At 48.0% G+C, this 23,890-nt stretch overlaps 1 protein-coding gene across 1 annotated transcript in view; it reads right to left on the reverse strand.

The window, feature by feature from the left end:
- PLXNA4 (plexin A4) overlaps positions 1–23,890 on the reverse strand; it is a 446,344-nt gene that overhangs the window by 49,175 nt on the left and 373,279 nt on the right. Inside the window, exons 13-20 of the mRNA XM_015134941.3 lie at positions 22,095–22,246; positions 17,710–17,827; positions 11,136–11,272; positions 8,983–9,147; positions 5,811–5,904; positions 5,111–5,350; positions 4,316–4,462; positions 3,400–3,634 (exon numbers count right to left, since the gene is read on the reverse strand). Of these exons, the coding sequence (XP_014990427.1) occupies positions 3,400–3,634; positions 4,316–4,462; positions 5,111–5,350; positions 5,811–5,904; positions 8,983–9,147; positions 11,136–11,272; positions 17,710–17,827; positions 22,095–22,246 (1,288 nt within the window). The remainder of the gene's footprint in view (positions 1–3,399; positions 3,635–4,315; positions 4,463–5,110; positions 5,351–5,810; positions 5,905–8,982; positions 9,148–11,135; positions 11,273–17,709; positions 17,828–22,094; positions 22,247–23,890) is intronic.

Here is a 23,890-nt window from a genome sequence, read left to right on the forward strand (position 1 = left end):
ATCAAACCTCCAAATGGGGCAGAGATGGAGGCTCAGCCACACTCAAATAGTCCTTCTGTATAAATAGGCAAGGTATTTCTCTGCCCTTCCTTCCTCAAGGTGATGCTACTTGATGGTGAATTATGACCTGCATATGGGCACTGCTGTGTGTGGTGGCAGCTCAGGTCTCCAGATGAACACAGTGGCAAGACCCCCCAGGAAAGTGAGCATGCAGTACAGCCTGAGGCTGTTACATAGCGCCAAAGCTGTCACCATACTTCGTTCTGAGAACATCCTCCCCCAGGGCCACCCTCTGCCACAGGGGTACTCAGGGGTGAGGCACCCAGCCCTTCCCTGCTCTGCCTTTCTCTTTGGTGTGTGCACACACACATATGTGTGCATGCATGCACATGGACAACCAGGACGGATTAACACATGCTGGCAAAGAACAGCCAGTGGGCATTGACTACTAAAAAATATTCCTTTCTATTTACATAATCTCAAAAATAGGGAGAAAATATTTTGCGAACTCAGAAGGGATGAACAAGCCCAATGTGGCTCTAGAGCCTCAAAAAGCAAGCCAAGCGCCCAGTGAGCCGTGATAATTACAGAAACACAACACAGCCACTCTAGGAACTGTCTACAGGGACCCCAGTCTCGCCCGTGCCCATGAGTTGGGTAGAGCTCCACACTGCAGAGCAGACTTCAGGCCCTCAAATTTTGGCTTTCTGTGCCAGGAGAATACCAAGACTGCTTGTTTGAGAGAGCCAAGAGGATGCCACCTGGAGAGGCCTCTGCAACCTCTCCTGCTGCTCCTCTCTCCCTGCACCTCTGCACCTCTGCACTGGCCACACAGACACAGGGGTTCCTGATATGTAGCCTGACTTTGACAGTAGAGAACCCAAATGCATCCAAGTGGAGCCTGCACCAATGTGTGTGCATGTGTTTTTGGCATGTGCTGTCACCAAAACCCCTGGGGAACACTCATGTATGTCCTGAGTGAGGAACATGGGTGTGTATGCTTATAGGAGAGCATGGGAACATGTGCATGAGCATAGGTGTGGGTATGTGGGCACTTATCTGAGTATGTATGTCAGGGAGTGTGAGTGTGTGAATGTGACAGTGTGTGAGCATGAGTGCATGAGGGTATGTCAGTGAGTGTGTAGGCATGTGTGAGTGTGAATGCCAGTGAGTGTGTATGCATGTGTGAAGGTGAGTGCATGGGTGTGAATGAATGTATGTCCATGAGTGTGTATGTGTGTGAATGTGAGTGCCTGCGTGTGTGTCTCAGTGTGTATGTGTGTGTGACTGCATGAGTGTGCATGCATGTCAGTGTGGGTGCATATGTGTGTGTTGGTGTGTATGCAAGTATGAATGTGAGTGCATGAGTGTGAGTGTATGTGTGTATGCATGTGTGAGTGTATGAGTCTATGTGTGCAAGCACTTGTGAATGTGAGTGCATGAGTATGTGGGCATGTCAGTGTGTGCATGCATGTGAGTTGAGTGCATGAATGTGTGTGTGTGCAAGTGTGAGTGTGTGAGTATGTCAGTGTGTATGTATGAATGTGAGTACATGAGCGTGTGAGCACATGAGTGTATGTCAGTGAGTGTATGTATGTGAAAGCATGAGTGTGTGAGCATGTCAGTGTGTGTGGGCATGTATGTGAATGCACAAGTGAGTGTATGTGAGTGTGCATGCATGTGGGCATGTGAGTGTATGTGTTAGTCCATAAGTGTATGTCAGTGAGTGTGTGTGGGTATGTGTAGGAGTGTTTGCAAATACATGGGTATGTTTATATATCAGAAGCTCAGGCCCATGAAGGGCCCAGCTGGGTGTCTTCTGAGTTTGTGTAGAGGACGTCCTGGCTGGCTGTGAAGTCTTCAAGGAGACCCCTTGGCTTGGACCAGTGCAGCCCTGTAACCGTTCTGCAGCCGGCTCTGGGCACCCTGCAAAGTGTTTCCATGGCTAGTCTGACAAGTCCTTTGCTGTAAGGCCCCCTCTTCCTACGTGCACAGCATAGCTCGCCTCTAAAGTCTGAAGCCAAGGTTTCCTCCTGGGGCCTCAGCTGACAATCCTGGGTGGGAGCTCCCCTTGGCTGCCCCCTCCCAGTTGGGGTGCTCAGCCCATAGGGAGGAGAAGGGGGGGTTGGCTTTTTATCAGTCTGCAGCTTTCCTTTAAGTCACCAAGCGCCTCCAACATTCAAAGCAGCATGCCTGCCACACATAAAAGAGATTCTAATCACTACACCTAATTAGAGGAAAGAGTACATTGCGGAGAAAAAAATTAAGCAGCGTAAATATAATAAAAGGCAGTAATTAACAGTCCCACAAGACGGATGCTGTGTTGACAGCTGAAGGATGTAGAGAGGGGATGGAATGGATCCACTTCCCCACCAAAAAGAGCTGTGGCTGCCCTGGTGGGAATCGGTGTGAAGTGAGATCCCCAGGTACGGGGCCGGATTTACTCCATGTATAAATCTACAGCAAAGAACCAGCTCAGATCCTCCCAGGATGAGTCACAAAATGATATCCTGGGGGTTACAAGAGTCTGACTCCTAAATTTCCTTCTTGGATTTAGTGCAGCTGATTTCACTTTATGGTGGTGTTTGTAATTTTTTTAATACAAGCTGTGAAGCACCCTTCCTTCTAAATCACAGATCAGCCCTACAGCCTTACCTTCCTGCTAGAGGAAGAAAGCTGAAGATTGCTGAAATGCGTCATGTTAAGACACCCCCAGATCTCCCCTTGAGTAGAGTGCAAAACCCACTTAGCCAGGATTCCAGGTCTGGAGGCTGCTCTAGTGGGGTGGAGAATGATCCTAATCTGACACCTTCAAGGAGAGGGCTAGGAGACCTTGGCCTCTCTGGTGTTGCCAGGATAGGGCCTGCTTGGGTATGGGTGTGGTCTGGGACGCAGGTATAGGAACTATAGAGTGAGAGGCTTTGCAGGTAGCATGCACAGCCTCCAGCATTGCCCACAGCTGCCTGGCCTGCTTGCTTGTAAATGAAACACATACATATACATACACACACACATGCACACGCGCACACACACACACACACACACACACACACACAGCCTCCAGCACTGCCCACTGCTGCCTGGCCTGCTTGCTTGTATATGAAACATATCCACACACATACACAGATGTGCACACACACACATGCACACAGACACATACACGGCCTCCAGCACTGCTCACTGCAGCCCGGTCTGCTCGCTCGTATATGAAACATACATACACACACAGAGGTGCACACACAGACACATGCACACACACATTCACACAGACACACACACCGCTAGCCTCTAGCACTGCCCACTGCTGCCCAGCCTGCTTGTTTGTATATGAAACATATACATACACATACACAGATGTGCACACACACACACGGCCTCCAGCACAGGGCCACTCAGTACCTTCCTTGCACTCCAGGGCCACACGGGACTCCAGGTTGTCCATCTGCATCTGCAGCCGCTTCAGTGTGAGGTCACTTTCACGGGACTTGCGTTTATAGGCGATGAGCACAGCCACGATGAAGATGATGAGGAGGCCACCAGCCACCGCGATGCTGACGATGGCGGGCAGGCTGAGTGGGCTGTCCGGGGCGATGTACACCATCCCCGGGGAGTACTCCATGCCACCGACACGGGCCTGGGGGCACACCGGGCAAGAGGGAGCTGGGTGTGGGGACACAGCAGCTTTGGCAACAGTCCCAAGTCACCCAGGAACTGGTGACCAGGGCAGGATGAGGGAAAGGAGACCAATCACTGGTGTCAAAATAGACAAGAGGGCATGGGGGGCTGGGAGCAGGGACAGATGCAGCTTAATAGAGCTCACCACCAACTGGAAACACCTCACCTCCTCTTATTCAGGAGTGAGTTTTGTCATCTTCATAAGAAAACAGCACACAACTGGGACCTAAACACAGTCTGCCACCAATGACTAGGTCCCCTAAGATTTATGCCCATTCTAAGGGTGCACAATGGAAGCACAGAACATGATATTAAGATATTACAGACTTCCGTGGGCCAGCAACGGCCTTCTCCTTGAAGACTTTCTTGTTTGTTGCAGATGATTTAGCAACTATTTAATGCTGTTTTGCATTTTCCTTATTGTTGCACCAGCCAGCATGGAAAGAATGACAATACAGAAGAGAGAAGCTCAAAAGGGGACACGAAGAAAGAACTTGGGGTGGGTGGTAGCTAGAGGAAAAGTTATTTGTGGGCCAGAATCCCCTCTTGGAAAGCCCTGGTGGCCTGAGACAGAGCTGGGCCGCTCACACCCACATCCCTAGTGCCCACTCCATCCGGGATGGGGTTCTCCCAGTCTCACCATCACTTTGTGCCTGCCGATGAGGTTGGGGGACTCGCAGAGCAGCTGGACATCTGATACGGTCACGGTGCATGGCTTCTCCCCAACCAGCACAGTGTAGTTCAGCTTCACATTGCCCCCAGCCACAGGCGGGATCAGGTTCTTGCCCTGTACAGATGGGAAAGCCCCAGTTCCCATCCCAGAGTGAGGACCACAGCTACCAGCTGGCTCTCACGTCCTCCCACCTGGAGGTCCTATCCTGCTGGTGAGCTGGTGAAGAAGCCACCTTTGGTAATAACTGCAAAAAATATTCGTGGCACGACTACTACCATTGCCTCTTCCTCCCAGTGGGTAATCAGTTATCAAAGTACTCCTTTCAGCTTATCCCAAATGCAGCCTCAGAATCCTTCTCAATGCAGAGTTGGAGTCAGTCACTACCGATTGATTCAAGTTGTCTTGAGCTTTAATTAACTTGTGACCCATGTTCCAAAGGAGGCCCTATGCTGTGGTTCGCACAAGGCTGCCTCGGAGGAAGCAATGAGACTGACCTACCAGTACTTGGACTTTCAGGACAATAAAAGCTTGAGAGTCAAATAGCCAAGGTGCATCTGCCTTCCCTGGATAGAACCGGCCCATAAAGAGAGTTTTCTTCCCAGTACAAACTCAGAGAGAACATTTATCACACTCTGGGCTACACTGCAACCTCTGCAAGAGATGCCGGTTGAAAAACGTGACTGGAGTCTGCGACTTGAACATCCCCTTCCATGCAGCAGCCCCTCCTTTCCCCACCCCCACCTCCTACCACCCTCACTCCACCTTTAGGATGATGGGCGTGCCAGGCTTGAGCTCCAGGATTCCTGAGGGACCAAAGGCCTCAAACACTGGGTTGGGATAGTAGGTGAAGTTGGTCTTGTTGAGGATGAGCAGAGACTGGACGTTGTCCAGGATGAAGCCAAACTCCTCGGGCCTCTCGGTCAGGTCTGACTGGTGGTCAGGACCCAAAGCGAGGGCGGGTGCCTGGCAGGTCATCTCAGTAGCGTTCAGAACCTCACAGATCTGTGGGAGGAGCCACAGGGCGGAGCCTATGCAATATCTCCACATACCCACAGCCCCAGTACATGTACCAGGCCTCCCTGGATGTCATCGGATAGCATGGGGTTGACAAGAGGATTAGAGATGAGTCAGGACCACACAATTGGGCCCTCAAGGAATAGGCTCTATAGCTTGCACCCAGCTCCGGTTTTGCCTGTAGTGGGTGTGGCAATGGCTAGGGTTGGAAGAATGAAAGAGTAAAGGTATAAAACCCTGGGAACCCCAAAAGTAATTGCTCCTCCATGCCTGTACCCCAAGAAGTAAAAATGCCCTTACGTCTTCTCCCCCATCCCACTATGCGAGTATTCAAGGGTGTCACAGGCTGTGGGTTATCAGTGTATGGGCAGGGAATCGCCTCAGTACTTGGGAAGACCTACACGTTCGTGTGGGTAACCTCCATGAACCCCATCAGCCTTGCACTCACATTGATGTGCTCCTTCCCTCCATGCTTGGCACGGATCTGGGGGTTCTGTATGAGGTCCAGGTGGGTCCCCCATACGGCGATGGGTGTGTTTCCACTGAGCAGGAAGAAAGAAGGAGGCGTGTAAATCATAAGTTCAGGAAGAGCAATGGCACTCTACAATGATGACTGACTGAGCTACAACAATAAGGACAGTGACAACCAGGCAGCAGGGTAATGTTCCTGGGGACAAGGATGACAAGCTGACTGCATAGTAATGACGACGAGCATCTCGGCAGCCAAGGGGAGGACGGTAATGACCAGATGTCTGTGGCCATCCTTTGCTGAGTCTGTTGGGAGCATGGACCCCTGTGGAGGCCCAGTCAACAGCACAGCCCCCTTAGCTCTCCAAGACCTTTTGGTTTGTGCCAGCTGCTTCTCTGCAACCCCTTGGTGTCTCTTCCTCCATCCTTCCCTTGGTCCTTGCTAATCTTGGGATTTTTTAGACATTAGCTTTGGCCTCATGAAAGCCTCGCTCCAGATTGTCCCCACCACATCCTCCAGGCGCTGAGCACAGTCTGTTCCCCCAGGGCAATCATTTTACAAGTTTCCACGTTGGAGGCTTTGATCAGGCTGAGATCTGGGAAAGGCAGAGGGTCCATGAATGCAAATGTGAATGCAAGTGAGAAACGCTCTGGGACTCGGGTCTCCTGCACCCTGGGGTGGCACAGGACCGCTGACAGGGAGGACACAGGACTGCTGACAGGGAGGGCTTAGGAGCTTCATCTTGTGTCGCTTTTCAAAAGAAACCTGGACATCAGTGCCCATCCTTAGGGCAGCTGAGAAGTGGGCATAAAGTGGTGGGCAGTACTGTAGTGGACTGTGTCCTCCGGGGGGCTACTCAAAGAAAAATGAGAAATAGCCTGATCCCCAATCAAAGGAGCATCTTCGAGAAGAATCCTGCTATCTAAAACAGGCTTTAGCAAGTTAATTAGCTATAAGTTGATGAGTAAAGAATCCTTGACACACACACCCACATTCATTTCCACCCATCTATCCATCTGCCTGTCTTCATATTGCCAGTTGCTTCCCCCTCTCTCCTTGCTCGCATGCGCACACACACACACGTGTGTGCACACACAGAGGAAGATTCCTGTGAAACTCAGAGAGGCTCCTGCACATGCGACAGTGCTGTAGATGACCTTCTGGTGTCTAGCCATCTTCCCAATCACCAATTCAACACACATTTATCAAACGCCCACCATCACTGTTCACAAGTAACCCAGGCGGCTCATAAGAGCAGAGCCTCACCCCATCCTCAGACTTGATTAACTTAAAGAAAAGCCCTGGAGCTGGCTGGCAGACCCAGAACATGTCTGTCTCCATCCTCCCTCCTAGTGGGAGCATGATGCAGGAACGGCAGCTGAGTGCCAGGAAGGGTGACACCTCTATTTCTATGAGGATGACACAAAGAAGAACTGAATTATACCAGGCTGTGAATTTCACCGAGTTGCAAAGTTTGTTGACTAAGTCACAAAGGGCTGCATCAACTTCCTGGGGCCAAATCCTGGTATGGCTTTCTACAGACGACCTTCCCCTCTGTGCCTTCTGGTCTTCATCTGCCTTAAGGTCATGGCTAAAGCTCAGAAGGTTTGGGCCTTATAAAGTAACTGCTGAGGACGGCCAAATCTCATCTCAGCAGGCAAAGGCTGTCTTTCCTTTGGGCTTAAGGCAGGGGGTGGCAAGCTCTTTCTGTAAAGGACCAGATAGTAAATATTGTAGGCTTTACAGGCCATATGGTCCCTGTCGCAGTTACTCAACTCTGCTGTTATAGTGAGAAAGCAGCTATAGACAATACATGTACGAATGAGCATGGCTGTGCGCCAATAAAACTTTATTTACAAAAGCAGGTGGCTAGCCAGATTCAGCCCACAGACTGGAGTTTGCCGATCCCTGGATTATAAAAAGATTGTTCCCTGGACTGGACACATCCCTGCTCTCTGCCTCAGCCCGGGGAGACCACTTCTACCTATACTTCCTGCTCACTCCCCCAGCCCCACGCCCCTGAGAACTGAAGCAGACATTGAGAGGCCTGGACCCAGGAGGGGGCAGGGGGAGGGGGCGGAGCCAGGCACTGCCCTGTGCATGTGCATCTCACTTCAGTCTCTCAGCTGCCTATGCGAGAGTGGACAGATGAGGGACTCTGGCCCCAGGGAGGTGAGATAACTGTTAAGGTCACCTGGCTGGTAAGCAGTGGAGCTGGGCTGAGACCCTTCCCACGCTGCCCCTGTTACAGTGATTTCCCAGTGATCTCTGTGAGCCTTGTGTAGGGTGCCCTCTGTAGCATCTTTTCATTCCCATGTGCTATCCAGGGTCTGGAAAGGCAGACTTATGCCATGTGCCTACCCCTTCACCCCTGATGGGAGACATACTACTCCAGGGACCCTAGAGATCCTGGGATTTCAAAATCCCCGGATGAATCACTGAATAGGCAGAGGCCCAGGAAGAATACCAATTTGCCCAAGGTAAATGAAGGTCCCCAAGTCCCTGCCCCAGGGCTTTTCTATACCAACATTCCAATGCCTGGTCCCCTCCCTCTGAGACAGGTGTTCAGTGCATCTGGCTGGGCACTGGGAAAAAGCAGGGAACAAGACCTAAACTCTACCCTTGAGGAGGTTACAGCAGAGGGGAGGAGAAATGTAAGCAGGCAGCCAGGAGCAGAGAGGATGGGTATCTGGATGGGGCCTCCAGGCTCAGGACACAGCTTCCCCCACGTAAGCTGACTACAAGGAGTAGTCAGGCCTGATCTAACTCCTTCTTCCACACCCCTCAGCCTGAAGGTGGGACCAGGATTAGCACCTATGTCTACCAGAAGTGAGAAGAGTAGCCTGGCACCCCCGGCAGTCACTGCAGCATGGGGACATGGCCTCTAACACAGTTCCTGTCCCAGAACTGGGGAAGGTGGGTTCTTGCTGTTATAGGAGCTTGGCCTCCAGGCTGGGTTTGGCACAGAGGTGCTCTCAGTGGAAGGAGGGAACCACAGTAGGAAGGTCTGATTTGGGGGTACTTGGAACCAATTCCAGTTTATCAGTTCCCCAAGTAGAACTGGGCCCCCAGAACTCTCCTTGGCTCTCGAGAGTCAGGGAAGGGAAACAGAGGTCCAGGAGCATTAAGGTCTACTTGGGCCAGCTCCTACCTGACGATGCTCCATTCTGGTTCAATCCGCACGATGGTGGGGTCTTCCACATACTGAAAGACCAGGTCCTGGTGGATCTTGGCCCTGTCCACCTGCACCGACACCTTCATCTCTAGCACCTCATCGGAGGATGTGGTGTTGCAGACAATGTAGGATGGAGATCGCCTGGAGGGCAGGAAGACACAGCATTGGGTGCCTAGTGTTGAGGAGGACAGAGGTCCTGAGTTAGGGCCCTCCCACACTGCTCCCTGCATGTCAGGATGCTCAGAGGCCATGGGTGGGTGCTCTCAGATAGAAAGCTGGAGACCCAGTGACAAAGACTCTCTCCTCGGCCAAACTTTAGACAGGTTCCTCTGAGCCCTCTTTTCAACCGGGCCTCATCCCTGGGTCTGTCTTTGGCCTGTCTAGCCTCGACTTTTTAGCAAGAATCTGGCTAAGTCTGTTTGGGAGAATCCTCCCGTACTTGATATCTGATCACCCTGGCCTGCCTTCAGCAAGAATCATGTTAAGTTGGTTTAGCAGGAGTCCACCTACCTTGATGTTTCCTCTTAGTGATTTTTCATTCACTGAGCCCCTTATTCTGCTCATTGGCTACAAACCCCCTGCTGTCTTTGTAGTATTTGGAGTTGAGCTCCATCTGTTTCCCCTGTTGCAGTAGTCTTGACATCAATTGCAATCGTCCTAAGTCTTTCTTGCCATTTTAACAAGTGTCAGAATAATTGTTTCTTTAACACTACTGATGCCAGGCCTGGCCGGGTCTGACTTGGGAATTGTCATAACCCTCAGCATAGCCTTCTCAGGGAAAATCCTCTCTCTAGAGAATCTTAGGCCAGCTGAAGGAGCATCTCCAGCCACATTGCCTAGTGTCCTTCACTGAATGTACCTCCTGCCTTGCTCCTATCCCCTAGGCTCCAGCTCACGGCAGGTGTGCCCTTCTGGGACTCCACAGTGGGACCAGGGGAGGCAAGGTCACCTGGCCTTGTAGGCTCAACCTCAGCCACTGGGTTGCTGTGCCTATCATCTCTGAGAAGGTCCAGCTGGCTCTGCAGCTCCCAGAGTGCATCTGGCCCTGGTGAATGGGCTTTAGTTGTAGATTTCAAATTGCATTCTGGGGTATCCTAGGGTTCTGCAGAGTGGATGCTATGGGGTCACCAGGGCTAACTGATGGGCCATGAAGCATATGGGGCCCATCCAGGGAAGGGAGGGCAGACAGGTCTCCATACTGAGCCCAAATTCTCTCCCAAAGAGCATGTCCACTTTGTTAGGCAGGAGGAGTACTTCTAAGCCATAAGGTGATTGAAATCACCTTTGCAAAAAGTATGGCAGTGAGGAAAGTCTGACATAGAAAAATTATCACGGTGCATGTCTGACCTAACGGACCCTATCTTGCTTTTCACCTCCAAGCTACCCTTGTCCATTCCTGGGCACAGACCAAGCTAACTATAGGAGGAATTTAGTTTATAGTTTAACTTTGTAACAAAGATGATAACAGCCTTTTCCTTAAACAAACCCCCTCTTTGCCTGGGGACCAGAGAGCCCACCTTTGAAAAACTAATAAATTAGCCACAAGATCAAAAATGATGACTCAGGAGGCACATAAGCAACCAGAGGCCACAAGATTCCAGATGTTCCCAATCGCCTCTATGGATAACATCACTCTTGTAAAACTTCAGATCACTGTTGGAGGTACTTTTCAGATCCTGAATTCTGATTGACAAGCTGGTACCACCCAGACCAGTAATGTGGCTCAACTAGTTCTGCCATCCCACCCAGGAACTGAAGACAGCAAGAAAATCCTGGTTCAACTTTATACAATTTCATCTCCAACCCAACCAATCAGCATTCCCCACTCTCTAACCCCCTGCCTGCCAAATTATCTTTTAAAAAATCCTAGTCTCCAAATTTCCAGGGAGGCTGATTTGAATCATACAACTCCTGTCTCCCATTTAGCTGGCTCTGTATCGATTAAATTCTTTCTCTATTGCAATAATGCTGTCTCAGGAAATTGGCTCTATCTGTGCAGCTGGCAAGAAGAAACTGTCAGGTGGTTACACCCTCCCAACTCTCTGCAATAAAAATGAAACTACCCTGAAGTGATCTACCTGTCTAACCTTTCCCCCTCTGGTGCTGCAGAAAGGGGCCCTCTGAGTTACCTGTGGAAGAGACAGGGCTGCTTCCCGAACATCACCACCACATTGCTTCCGGCATTCAGGTTGGTGCCTGTGATGGTCACTTGGGTCCCCCCAGACATGGGCCCCCGGCTGGGCTTCAGATCTGAGAGAGTCAGTGTCTGTGTAGAAAGGATGTGGCCTGAGACACAACTGGGAAGGGGTGGAGGAGGCTTCTGGGCAGGCATGAGGCAGCACCCCACTCCCCCAAGCTGCTTTCTGGAATCTTTGGTAATAGCGGTCTCCCAGAGGACCGGGACAGTTTTCTTAAGCTTGTATGGATAGGTAATGCTCCAGACCCTGAGAGTTTGCATACCTACCTTAGTACTAGTAATACTAATAGTTGCCATGTACTTATTTTTTAAGTGTCAGATTATATGTCTTCATAATTATACATGTATGTGTATATAGGGATATATACACATACATATATAATTTATATCTTATAATATGTATATGTATACACATTATATGTATATCCCTATACACATACATATATAATTTAATCACCAATCAATTCTATAAAGTAGGCATTATTATTTTACAGAAGAGATTTAGAGATGTTAACTTAGTTTTCTAAGGTCACAGAGCTAAAAAATGGCATAACTGAGATCTGACCCCAGAGCTCCAGTTCTCAACCCATTTCCAACCTACAGCTCTGTTCTTGGGTGGTAAACTGTCTCTCCCACAGGTCTCTACAAAGAGCTGCCCAAAGCACCCAGTGGCAGAGCAATGGGAAGTGAGAGCCCCAGGGAAACTCAGAGAGAGAAGCAGAAAACAGTCAGTTGCTTTCAAGGGCTGCCCCCAGCCCTCTGCCAGAATGGGACCAGTGAGGAGTCCGGGTTGGGGGCAGGGCAGAAAAAAGCTCTTGACAGCTGGGGATTTGGAGTTGCAGTTTGTTCTTTCATTAGCATTTTAATGGAAAAACTTTCCTCAGTCCCAGGTGAGAAGTCTGTATCTGCATTTAAATGAAGATTTCTCTCCCTTCCCCAGCTACCTCCTCCTTAAAGAATTCAGCACCAAAAGTCAACCCTCTCAGTTCCTCAGAGCAGGCTGACAACCTCCCCTTGGAGATGCTTTGATAGGGAAGCTCTGGAGCTTCCCTATCACCTGGCACACACGCCTCCAGGTCCAGGATCAGGGCACGCAGGTGGGGAGACACACAGACCACAGTTCCTGACCTGCCTCACCAGGTCCCAGCACCCTGTCTCTGGATCCCAGGTCTAGCATCCCTGTAACATGGGCCAAGCCAAGGAATAGCTTATCATTTTGGCTCAACTGGAGGCCAGGAAGAGGGTGGGGTGAGGCTGCAGAAAGAGCCCTCCTTTCTCAACTCTGCCTGGATCTCGCTGTATGACTCTGGACAAGACATTTCACCTCTCTCGTCAACAAAATCAGGGGGCTGAGCCAAAAAGTGGTGATCTCCAAGGCTCCTGGCAGTTTTCTTGTTCTGTAACTTGCAGTACCTCTTCAAATGGTACTTGTGCCCCACCTTAAAGGAACCCCACCAACCTTCCCAGAGAGGAAAGGAGAGAGAGAGAGAGAGAGAGAGAGAGAGAGAGATTGATTGATTGATTGTACACACAGGCTTCAATGCAGAGATGGTCCTAGAGAGACAGAGTTGAACTCAGGGAAGTTAAAATAGATGGGGATTGGTGCTCCCTGGCAGCCTATGGGTGAGGGTTCTTAGAAGGGGTAGAAGTCAGTAATTCCTGCAGGTGTTGCTGGGGCACTATCAAGGGGCTCACTGGTGGGGACAGGATGTTATGGATACATGTTTTAGAGTTGTGAGAAGCTATTAATTATTCAAGCCATGCTTCATAAATATTTCACGGTGAGTTTGCATGGTAAATCAAATTCTGCATTATTTGCCACCTCCTTCACTTGGAATGGAGGTGGAGGGAAGGGGGAAAGCATTCCCTGCATGGAGACCTTTAGGAACAGCTAGTGACAGCCCAGAGTGCTAATCTGGGGCCCCTTGGCCTTGGCATTTGGTTTTTGGTGAATAAACCCACACATTGGAGTCTGGCCTGATTGTCGGAGAGGACAAGTCTTCCCTCTAGCCTTGGTACTAAAAAGGGTCTCTCCAACATGCCCCAAGTCCTGGGAAAAGAGCTTCCTGGCTGTCTCAGAACTCCAGGGGAGCTAGAGGCTTCTGTGTAGGGCCCAAAGAGTGCACCTGTAAGCTTCCTGGTAGACGAGAAGGTCATGAGGGCTCGGAGACTCTGGAAAGTGTGATAGACAGGGTTCTGTCCCTTCTCAACCCCTGCGGAGGCTCATGGGGACCTCTGTCCCTCACTCCCACCTGGAATCCCTAGAAACTCTGTGCGAGGAATGGGGGTGGGCCTCAATGACACAACCCTTAAATGCAAGGGGCCAGAGAAAGAGACTAAGGTCCCTAGCACTATTTCTCCTCCCTAAAAGTCTTCCCAAGTGAACATGTGGCACCAGAGCCATTCCTCAAAGATGTCCCTTAAGTAGAAAAGTGACACAAATCTTTGAGCTGCAGGGACCCACCAGACAAATGCATATTTGCCTGTGGCAACCTCTGTCATCTGTCCTGACCTGCCTCTGCTTCAGCCTCTCCTCCTCACCACCCACCCTCTTCCCTCTCCCTCCTGTTCCCATCTTTTGGTGTACTACTTTGTCAGACCTTATGCTGGGAACAGCCTCCCACCACTTCAGATCCACATGGAAAATTATATTCTATTTGTATTATACAAATCCCATCTTTCCCTCCAGCTTCTTCTAGGAAACCTCCCTTAATGCCCTAAATTCAATCACACCCCTCTACAGGGTAGGAACAATCACACAGGCAAGACTGGACCCTTCCTGAGGGCAGATGGGACTTTCCAATGTGTAGCACACAGGCTTATTATAAGAATAAAAGCAGAGAGCTGAGTGCATTGGCACACAGGAGCCACACAGGAAACGCCCTTTCTCCTAGGTCAGGGGGCCTCAGCCCAGCTTGCATCTCAGAATTACCCAGGATCCATAGCATTGGGTTTAATTAGTCCTGGCAGGAGGCAGGGAGAGGTCCAGGGCATTTTGTTTAATGCCCGTCCCGCCCCAGGAGACTCTCCTGTGTTGGGAGGTTTAGCGCTGCCTATGCATTGTGGGGCTCCCAAAGAAAGGAGGGTCCTGGGCTGATCTTTGATGGAGCCTCAGCGGTGGGGGCCTGGCTGGAAATGCAGAGCAAAGGCAGAGAGTCTTAAAGGAAGCATCAGCTTAATGAGGCGGAGGTGACTCTTGCCCTGTCGACTGTGTCCTCCAGGGTCCCTGCCAAGGAACCCTGCTCTGGGCAGGTGGCTGGCCAAGGCAAGTGGCTCCCAAGACAGATTGGTTTGATAAGAGGAGCAGGGCGCAAAGAGGACCCCCTGAGTGGTGTGATGCAGGCAGATGTCTGGAGTCCCAGGAAGTGGGGTGGGGCGCAGGGCCTGTGGGTATCCACAGCTCAGGACTGTGCATTCACAGACCGAGGATAGGGTCCCAAGCACAGCTTTGACGAATAAGGGGGATACGGCTCATGCAACCAGGAGAAGGAGACAGAGAAGGTAAGGTGGCAAGCAATGCAAAGGCTGGCAAAATAGGATTGAATGGGGAAGCAGACAGAGGAGCCCGGACAATGTCTTACAGGGAGGGGAGCCTTGGCTCTTCTTGAGGTGGAAGCTGATATGATGGTAGATGGATTACAACAGAGAAAAGCAAGGGAAGGATTTAAGGAGGCTATTGTTATGGCAAAGAGAATGGGAAAAGGAAGACTCCAGGACATAGTGATGGATTGATGTCAGGAATGAAGGCATGCTGAGCCACAGTCCAGCAGGATTGCAGGCCTAGGGGATGGACCACTGATGGGAATGGGCAAGAGAGGAGGATGCACTGTTTATGGGAGCTGACAGCCTGGGTAGGCCACGTGGAGATATGGCTGGATAGCCAGGTGGTGGTGGCCTTGATTGAGCCACAGGAGTGAGGGGCCTGACTGGGGATGCAGGGCAGAGGCAGCTAAGGTTCAAAAGAAGCCATCAGCTTAATAAGTTGGAGGTGGCTCTAGCCCTGTCCACTTTATCATTCAGGATCACTGCCAAGAACCTCAGGATGGAAAGCTGCTCTGGGCAGTGGCTGGCCAAGGAAGTCCAGTGTTTGCTTTGGCCATGCAGCAGTTTCCTCCCATTTTACTTTGGCTGCCAGGAATTTTCAAAGTCAGATTTCTTGCCCAATTTTAGCAAATACCTGGTGAATGTCATCCCTCCTCTCTCCATCTCTCTCTCTCTCCCTCCCTCTCTGTCTCTATGTCTATATCATATACTATATATATATATATATATACACACACACACATGCATACTTTATATACAAATATATATGTACATTTCTCATTAGTTGTCTTAATGTCTACTGGGTTCCCCTTGGAAATTCCATCATATGCTTTCAGAAGAAGGTGGTGGGTACAAATCCTAAACAAATAAGGAAAATGACTCTTCCATGAACCCCATTATATGCGCATGTTATACTCATTTTATGAATTCCCATGTGCATTCAGTGACAGCCAACTGCATCCAGGGGGTGTTTGGCCCTCGGAGAGCAGAGGTGGAGCAGATGCAGCTGCAGTCCCAGTCACGGTGCCGCACTACACTCAAGTTTCTCTAAGATTTGGCCCTGACCACGTTCAAGTCTGTGTCAAGTACTGGAGCTCAGTTGCTTTCACCTCCCCTTCTAGACTGTGGGCCTCCTGAGGGAGGTGCTGTGTTGGAACTTATTCCTCATCCTAACCCCCACAGCCAGAACCATCAAGTCATAAAATCCAACTCAATTAAACAAGCACTCATTACATAATCTAGTGAGAGGCATTGTGTAAGGCGATCAATGGCTGTCAGTTGAAGAAGAAAGGAGGAGGAGGAAGGAAGATGAGATAAGGAGGGAGGAAGGAAGGATGGAAGCAAAGAAAGGAGGAAGAAAGGAAGGGAGGGAGAAAGGGATCAAGGAAGGAAGGAAGGAAGGGAGAGAGGAAGGAAGGAGAGAGAGAGAGAGGCAATGGGGGGAAAAGGAGGAAAGAGGGAGAGAGAGAGGAAGGAGAATGAATGCCAAATTCCCCATGACATATTTCAGGGCATTTGATGGCCAGGCATAAAATCCATCACTTCAGGCTTCCAGCTTCCAAAAGCAGCTCAGAATCATGAGGAAATTATACCACTACAGCTGTCATTAATCTGAGAGGTTTAGTTTTTAAAATGATGGGTGTGTGCGGCAGGGAGTGTGTTCATGTCTCCACCATCTCCATAATCACAAGGCTGAGAGATTCCAAAAGCCTCTGTCCCATAGAACTACTTGTCAGCCAGCCTTTGATGAGAGGTTCCAGGCAGGAAGGAATTTAAGGACTGGGGAGAGATCCTCAGAGAGGCCATGGAATGGGGAAGGGGGTGCTAGGGTGAGAGAGGTGAGGGCAATGGTGTGGGTAGGGGGCAATGGTGTGGTTAGAGGGAAATGCATTGGGGATGCAGGTGAGTGGTGGGCAGGGGTTAATGAGGTCATCAAATAGGGATAATGGTGGGTGGGTGCTATGGTTTGAATGCATCTTCCAAAGTCATGTCTTGAAAGCTTAAACCCCAATTAAACAGTGTTGAGATGTTGGACTTTTAAGAGGTGATTAGTTCACAAGGGCTCTGCCCTCATGAATGGATTAATGTTACTATCACAGGAACATGCTTATTATCAAAGAGGGAGTTTGTTATGAAAGGGAGTTCTACCCTCTCCGCTCATGCTCTCTTGCATGTAGTCTCCTGACTTTTCACTTTCTGCCACGAGGTGACGCAGCAAGAAGGCACTTGCCAGATGCAGCCCCTAGATCTTGGACTTCTCAGCCTCCAGAACAAGCAATCAAATAAATGACTCGTCTCTATCAATTACCCAGTCTCAGACATTCTTCTATAGCAGCAGTAAACAGACTAAGACATTGGGGTGAGGGAGAAGTGTGAGGGCGATAGGATGGTACAATGGGCCATGAGTGTGCAGGAACGGGTCAGAAAATGGAAGCAATGGTGGCAACCACAGAAATAATAAAACAAATGATACTAGAAGTCATAAATACATTGATGTAATTTTCCACAAGATCATGGGGTTGATACTATTATTATCCTCATTTTATAAATGAAGAAACTGAGGCAAAAACAAAGTGTTGAGCAATTTGCCCACATTCACCCAGTTAGTAAGTGGAAGAGCCAGGGATCAAATCCCAGGAGTTGCCTTGTGATGTCCAAGCTCTTGCCTACCTACTGTGTCACACTGCCATGTACCCATCTGGGGACTCTGGGCCCTGAGAGCTAAAGCAACTTACCTGAAACCATACAGCCAGGCACAGCAAAGTCTGGATTTGAATTCAGGTCTTCCAGACTTCAAAGGCTGTGCTCTCACTCACTATCAGACAGGATTCTCATGAACTGAAGGAGGTTGCAGGGCAGGCCCTTGCCCTGGGTTTGCCCACAGAGCTCTAGAGGGGCCCAGCAATCATGGTAATGAGCTCTGTGGCCTTTACCCAGCCAGATCACTGCTGGTCAAGACTCACCATGAAGTAATAGAGCTGCGAGGACCGGGCCATGAATTCAGGCCGACACACAGCCACGCAGATCTCCACGAAGCCTGCGTGCTGGCTGGGCTTGGCCTCCCCCATCTCACACACGATCCTGCGGGGAGGATAGGAGAAATTCCACGGGTCACAGGACTTCCAGCCAAGACCCTGCACCCCACAGCATCTACCCAGGTCCCTTTCTCCACAGTAGGATCTCAGGGATGGCCAGGTAGGGGAGGAAGGAGAAGATATCCTAATTCCTCCTAGCAGGGTCTTCTCCTTAATTGTCAGGCAGTGAGGAAACTTGACCTATGGGATCTCCTTTGAGCGAGCCTAGAAGAGGGTCCCTTTGTTATGACTCTAGATGTTCAGTCTCTAATTCATGATTATCTACTCAGTTGTCAACTAGACTGGCGGATATGTTCTAGTCAAAACCCTTGGGGAATAGGACTGGCAGAGTCCAGAGAGGCAAAGTGACTCACCCAAGGGCTGCAGCAAGTCAAACCAGAACTTGGAGCGACCTAAGGTTTTCTGGTCCCCACCTGGGAGCTTGGGGCTGCTTCAGTGAAGTGCTTTTGCTTCCTAGCCAGCCCCAGCTTCCAGGCCAGGTGAGGGGATAATTGAGTGAGTGTGTATGTGTGTGTGTATGCGTGTGTGAACTTTTTCCTTTCTAAAAATTTTTATTGCTTTGATTACAAAATTTGTTTATACCTTTTTAAAAATAATCCAACAGTCAAACAGTACAGAGTATGGCAGTAAAAAGTGAGTGCCTCATTCTTCTTAAAACTTAAAACTATATATATACTTAAAACTTAAGTGTGTGTGTGTATATATATATCTTTGCAGACATAATATATAAATATATTATGTGTACATATATCTATGTATATATGTATATGTATTCTTCATTTTACAAATGAAGAAACTGGGGCAAAGGAAAGTTAGGCAACTTGCCCAATATATATCTTTACATACACATACACACATATACATACACACATATGTATATTTATATTTGTATTTCATATGCAGGCACACATAAGCATAAATGTGTTTTTACATATATATACAATTATACTTATAAACATACATATGTGAGGAAAGATATTTTTTTTAAAATAAAAGCAAAACATAACATATCCACTGCTATAAACACTTCCGTTTTTGCTCAGCACAATAGCGTGGACCTTCCTTCCCATCTCTATAGACACAGCTTGACATTTTTCTTTTCAGCAGCCTCACAGTGTCTCCTCTGATGATTGCACTATCATTTACACAACCATCTTCCTATTGAACGTTTAGTTGTCCTGATTTTTCTGCTACTCCAAATTATTCTGCAAAATGAACCAACTGACACACACATCCTTAGGCACTGTATAGTAGGATAGATTTCTAAGGAGGGAAACTGTTGGGTCAGTTTGCGTATTTAATATTTGGTAGGTAGAGCCAAATAACGTTCTAAGAAGTCTGGACCAGGCACTTCTATCAATGGTCTGCTCTTTCGCCAACACCAGATATGAACAATCCAATGAGGGGGAATCTCATTTTAATTTTTATTTCACAAATTATGAGTGAGGTTTCATATTTTTTCACATGGGTGTGTTTTTAAAATCTCATATAGCCTTTCCTTTGACTTTTCTGGTGAAGCCCTCTTTCTTGCTGATAGATTGTCTGAATTAGGAGTATTAACTTTTGTCTGTTATAAATATTGCAGTGATTTTCTCCTTGCTTGTCATCTTTCAACTGTGGTTCCAATGTCTTTTGCCACACTAAAGTTTAAAAGCACCTGTGTGGTTAAATTGGTTGTTCTTTACTTTGTAGCTTCTATGTTTTATGTTTCTCTTAGAAACGACTTTTGAGTAAGGTTCCAGAACAAGTAATACCTTGCTATCCAGATCACATAATTAATGCATGTTTGGTGTTTAAAAAAAATAGAAAGTACATAAAAGCACTTGTCATACTTACATACCCCCCAGTTGTACCATTCAGAATGTAATTTTCCATAAGACCATGGAGTAGATGCCATTATTACCCTCATTTTATAAATGAAGAAATGGAGGCAAATAAAATGTTGAGCAACTTGCTCACATTCACCCAGTTAGTAAGTGGCAGAGCCAAGGCTCCAGTCCCAGGAATCTCCTTGTAAAGTCCAAGTTCTTGCCTATGTACCATGCCACACTGCCTTGCACCCACGTGAAACATCCAGTGTCAACGTTTTGGTGTTTCTGTGGCCAGTCTTAATTTTCTTTTACAAAACTGATTGGAAACTCTATATTAGGCTTGTAACCTGTGTTCCAAGAACCTGTGTTCTCACTTAATATACTTTGAGTATATGCCTGGTCATGATTCTTCTATAATATCAGATTTAATGGCTGTGTAGTTTTCTTTCCTGTGCTTATACAATAATTAATTGAATTGACGAATTCCCTGTTTTTACACATGTAAATCACTTCTGAGTTTTTACTATTATAAATAAGGCTGAAATAAGCATTCTTGAAAATAAATAGTTGTGTATCCTGGTTATTTAGAGAAAGTTCTGGAAGTATGATGGCTAGGCTAAAGGCCTTTGACCCACATTTCCAAATCTCCTTCCAGAAAGTTTGTCCCAATTTCCTCTTGCACCATGAGTGAAGGAGTCAGCTACTTCTCATGCCTTTCCTGCACTGGGCATTAACTTTCACAAACCACTCCCTAGTGTTTTAATTTGCATTTCATTGATTACTACTGCTGTTAAACATTTATTTTTTGTATGACTTTTGGTTCTTTCTTAATCTCATAAATTGTACGTTTAAGCTCTTTGATCATTTTATGATCTTTGCCTTTTATTTATAAAAGCTCTTTATATATAAAGAAAAAGTACTTATTAACTGTAATAGGATGTAACCAGACTCCCAGTTTATCATTCACATTTTTATTTTGCTTGCAATGATTTTTGATGCACAAGTTTTAAGGTTTTAAGTACTCAAATCCCCTAATCTTTTTCTTTATAATTTCCTCTGTTGCAGTTATACTTTGCACAAGTTCGCCTTCTTGAAATCAAGTAAATTTCCACCTGCATTTTCTTCTAATCCTTTCACAGTTTCATTTTTTAAACGTAACTCTTTAATCCATCTGGAATTTATTTTGGTGTATAATGTGGAATAAGGATCTGGTATTGTACTTTTTCCGGGGAGTTAACCAGCATCAATTATTGAATGATCTTTCCTTGGGTGATTTGAAATATCACCTTTATTACAAACTAAATTTGTATGCATCAGCATTCTTTTTCTGGGTCCTCTATCTTACTTTACTGATCTAACTGGTATCACATTATTTTAATCATGTGGCTTCATAATACTTTTGATATCTGGATATGTAAATCCAAAGTAGGATATTTAAAATTCCTCAAATCACAATATATTAGCAGTGGCCTAGTTTGGTTTCATTCCAGAAAGGTGTCAGAAAGTTGAAAGAGCCATAGAAAGATCTTTTGGTAACTAACTGGTGATGGACCAGAGAGGTGAGTCCTACCAAGACTAGATCCTTAAACCATCTGATCTGCTATGAGCATCTTGGGGAGACCTCATGGAAATCAGGAGCAATTGAGGATGGCGGTAGTGATAGTTCAGAATCAGTAAACCTCGGCAAGACCCAGCAAGCAGAAATGGAAACTGCACTCACATACCTAGGGGAGGCCTTGTGAAGAGTCAATAATTTATGCATACAGCACAAGTGACAAGATTTCACTCCAGGAGGTGCAACAAAGACGGTATGGAATAGAGATTCTATAGTGCTGGTAAACATTTTCATAGTTGTGTTTGCTGGGCTGGAAGATGGTGCTTACTTATTTACAAGGCCATGCATGATTCACGAACCTCCTCTACTAGATGGGTTACAGGTCAGGGTCATTTGTTGAATGACCTATTCAGTGGGCCAGCAGACTTTCAAAGAGAAAAATAATCTAAGGCACCCACAGCCTGAGAGTGGGTGTGAATTTCATTGTCAGTTTCCACAGAGAGTAGCACAGGATCAGTGATGGCGGAGGGATATGAGTAGGAAGTTGGGGAGAGCAGAAGGAATTGGACTCATACTTCTCTTGCAGATTTTCATTTTGCTTTGTCTCCCTTCCTTCCGTGCAGCCTTATACCCCAAGTAGGTAACGGTCACCTTTCTCTCCCAGCTATTTCTCCTTTTCCTCTCTACACTTTCCCCAGTATGGCAGCTAGCTAGCTCAGCACGCAGGGAGTTGTGGGAGTCCACCCTCCAACTCTAGAATATTAGGGTGATTCTCCTTTTTCCCCCACAAAAAGCTCTGAGAGCACCTAGTTGCTGACCAGGACATCCCTAATACTAACCTGTCTTCCCTCCCCTGTTCCTTCTGTGCTTTGGGCAACTTCACTTACTGTTCTGCAGGGATGTAACCATCCACCAAAGGGCTGCACTCCACACCAGCCACCTTGACATGGGAGGCGATGTCGCGAAATTCCAGGCCCAGGTTCTCCCCTCGGATAGTGACCTTGGTGCCCCCTTCCCGGGGGCCTGTCACTGGGATTATCTAGAGGCAGGAAAAGAAGTAATTAGACAGACACCAAGATACTGCCATCACTCACTTGCTGATGAGGCCAGGAGAGGCTGCTGGCTCTTCTCTCGTCTGCCCCAGAGTCCCTGAGTGGCTCCCAAAGGGCCCAAGGGTACCCAAAGCCTGTGGTAATCAATGTATAGTAGCTTCCAGGAAAACAGTCCGTGTTTGTGTGTGTCTCTAGGAACAATATTCAAAGCCTATGGTACATCTTCCCATTTCATAGAAGAAGAGAGGAGGGGATGGAACGTGACCAGCAATGCTACTGGGTGATTCATAGAAAACTGGGATTCATGCCTTCTAGCATTTGCTTGTGTTGGTTCTACTCTCAAGGAAAATAAAAACCCCTGCTATCCACCCAGAGCCCTCTATACCTATGTGACCCTACCCACCTCTCAAGATGCTTCTCAAATGACACTGCCCCACAACCCTGTGTTCTTCCTCTCTCCACTTAAATTCCAAGATACCTTCTTTGTGACACTTACATGGCAACAATTCTTTGTGCCTGTCCCTCATCCTTCCCACTCCCAGCCCCCTCCTCCTCCGATCCTGAGTCTCTAGGAGCAGGTCTGTCTCACTCCTCCTTGTGGGATTTTCAGTAACATTACAATCTTTATGTCTTGCATTGTCACTGTAATAAAACCTACAACTGTCCAAACATCTTTCCGGAATTGTTATCAGCATTTGTCACAACTTCTTTGCCTTTGCTGTTTGGCCTGGTACCACATGGATTTAGGTTTAATTTCAATTTTATCCTCATACACAGGTCAAAGTGTATTGGCTTTCTCTCCTAAATCCATGTCAAAAACCCATGATTAAAATGTGAGGACTCAACATCCAAGTGCCTGCTTTGAGGTGGGGGCTGTATAGTTAACACAATCTCATCCTGGCGTTTCACAGGCCAGAGAAGGGCATGCTTCCGTTCCTGGCCCCTATGAGCACCAGCACCTGGACCTTAGCCAATGTCAGCAGGATTAGAATGGAAGGAGCCCAGAGATTCTATCTCTATTCCTTTCCAGCATATCCTACTCTCCTCAACCCCGCAGGGCCACAAGTGGGAATTCCAACCTGGGGTGAGGGTGAAAGAAGGAGGAAGCAGAAGAAACTAGGCTGTGCTCCCCTCCCCACCAAGTGGCAACTTCTCCAGGTGAGACTGCTTACCTGCCACAGTCAAGCTATCTCCCACCTCCTACACATCCCCGTGAGGGTGCGTGTGATTGTCAGTGAGCGCATGCAGGGTGTGAGCCTGTGTATAAGTGTATTCCCATTGCAGTGGAAAAACAGCTTCCCTAGAGACATAGGCCCATTTCTATGAGAGGGATGTGGACAGACATGGGGAAGGTTGGAGGGAGAGTCTGTGTTCTTCCCAAGTGTCTGCCTGGCCAGTCCCCAAAGTGCCACTGGCACCTGACAGTGGTGTCCCCATGATATTCTAGCCCTGGCTTGTCATACTGAAAAAGGAATTTTATCTCTGGCCCACTCCTTAGTTCCCCAGGTTCCCCTAGGGCCAACGCCAGTATGGAGGCAGTAAATAGCCTCCGTCACAGGGAGATTTGTTTAATTTGCCATCTCCTCCCTGTGATTTTCTTGGACCCAGGCCAAGAAGTAAGTAAGTTCCAC

Source organism: Macaca mulatta, chromosome 3, assembly GCF_049350105.2.
Source record: "Macaca mulatta isolate MMU2019108-1 chromosome 3, T2T-MMU8v2.0, whole genome shotgun sequence".
NCBI lineage: Eukaryota > Metazoa > Chordata > Mammalia > Primates > Cercopithecidae > Macaca > Macaca mulatta.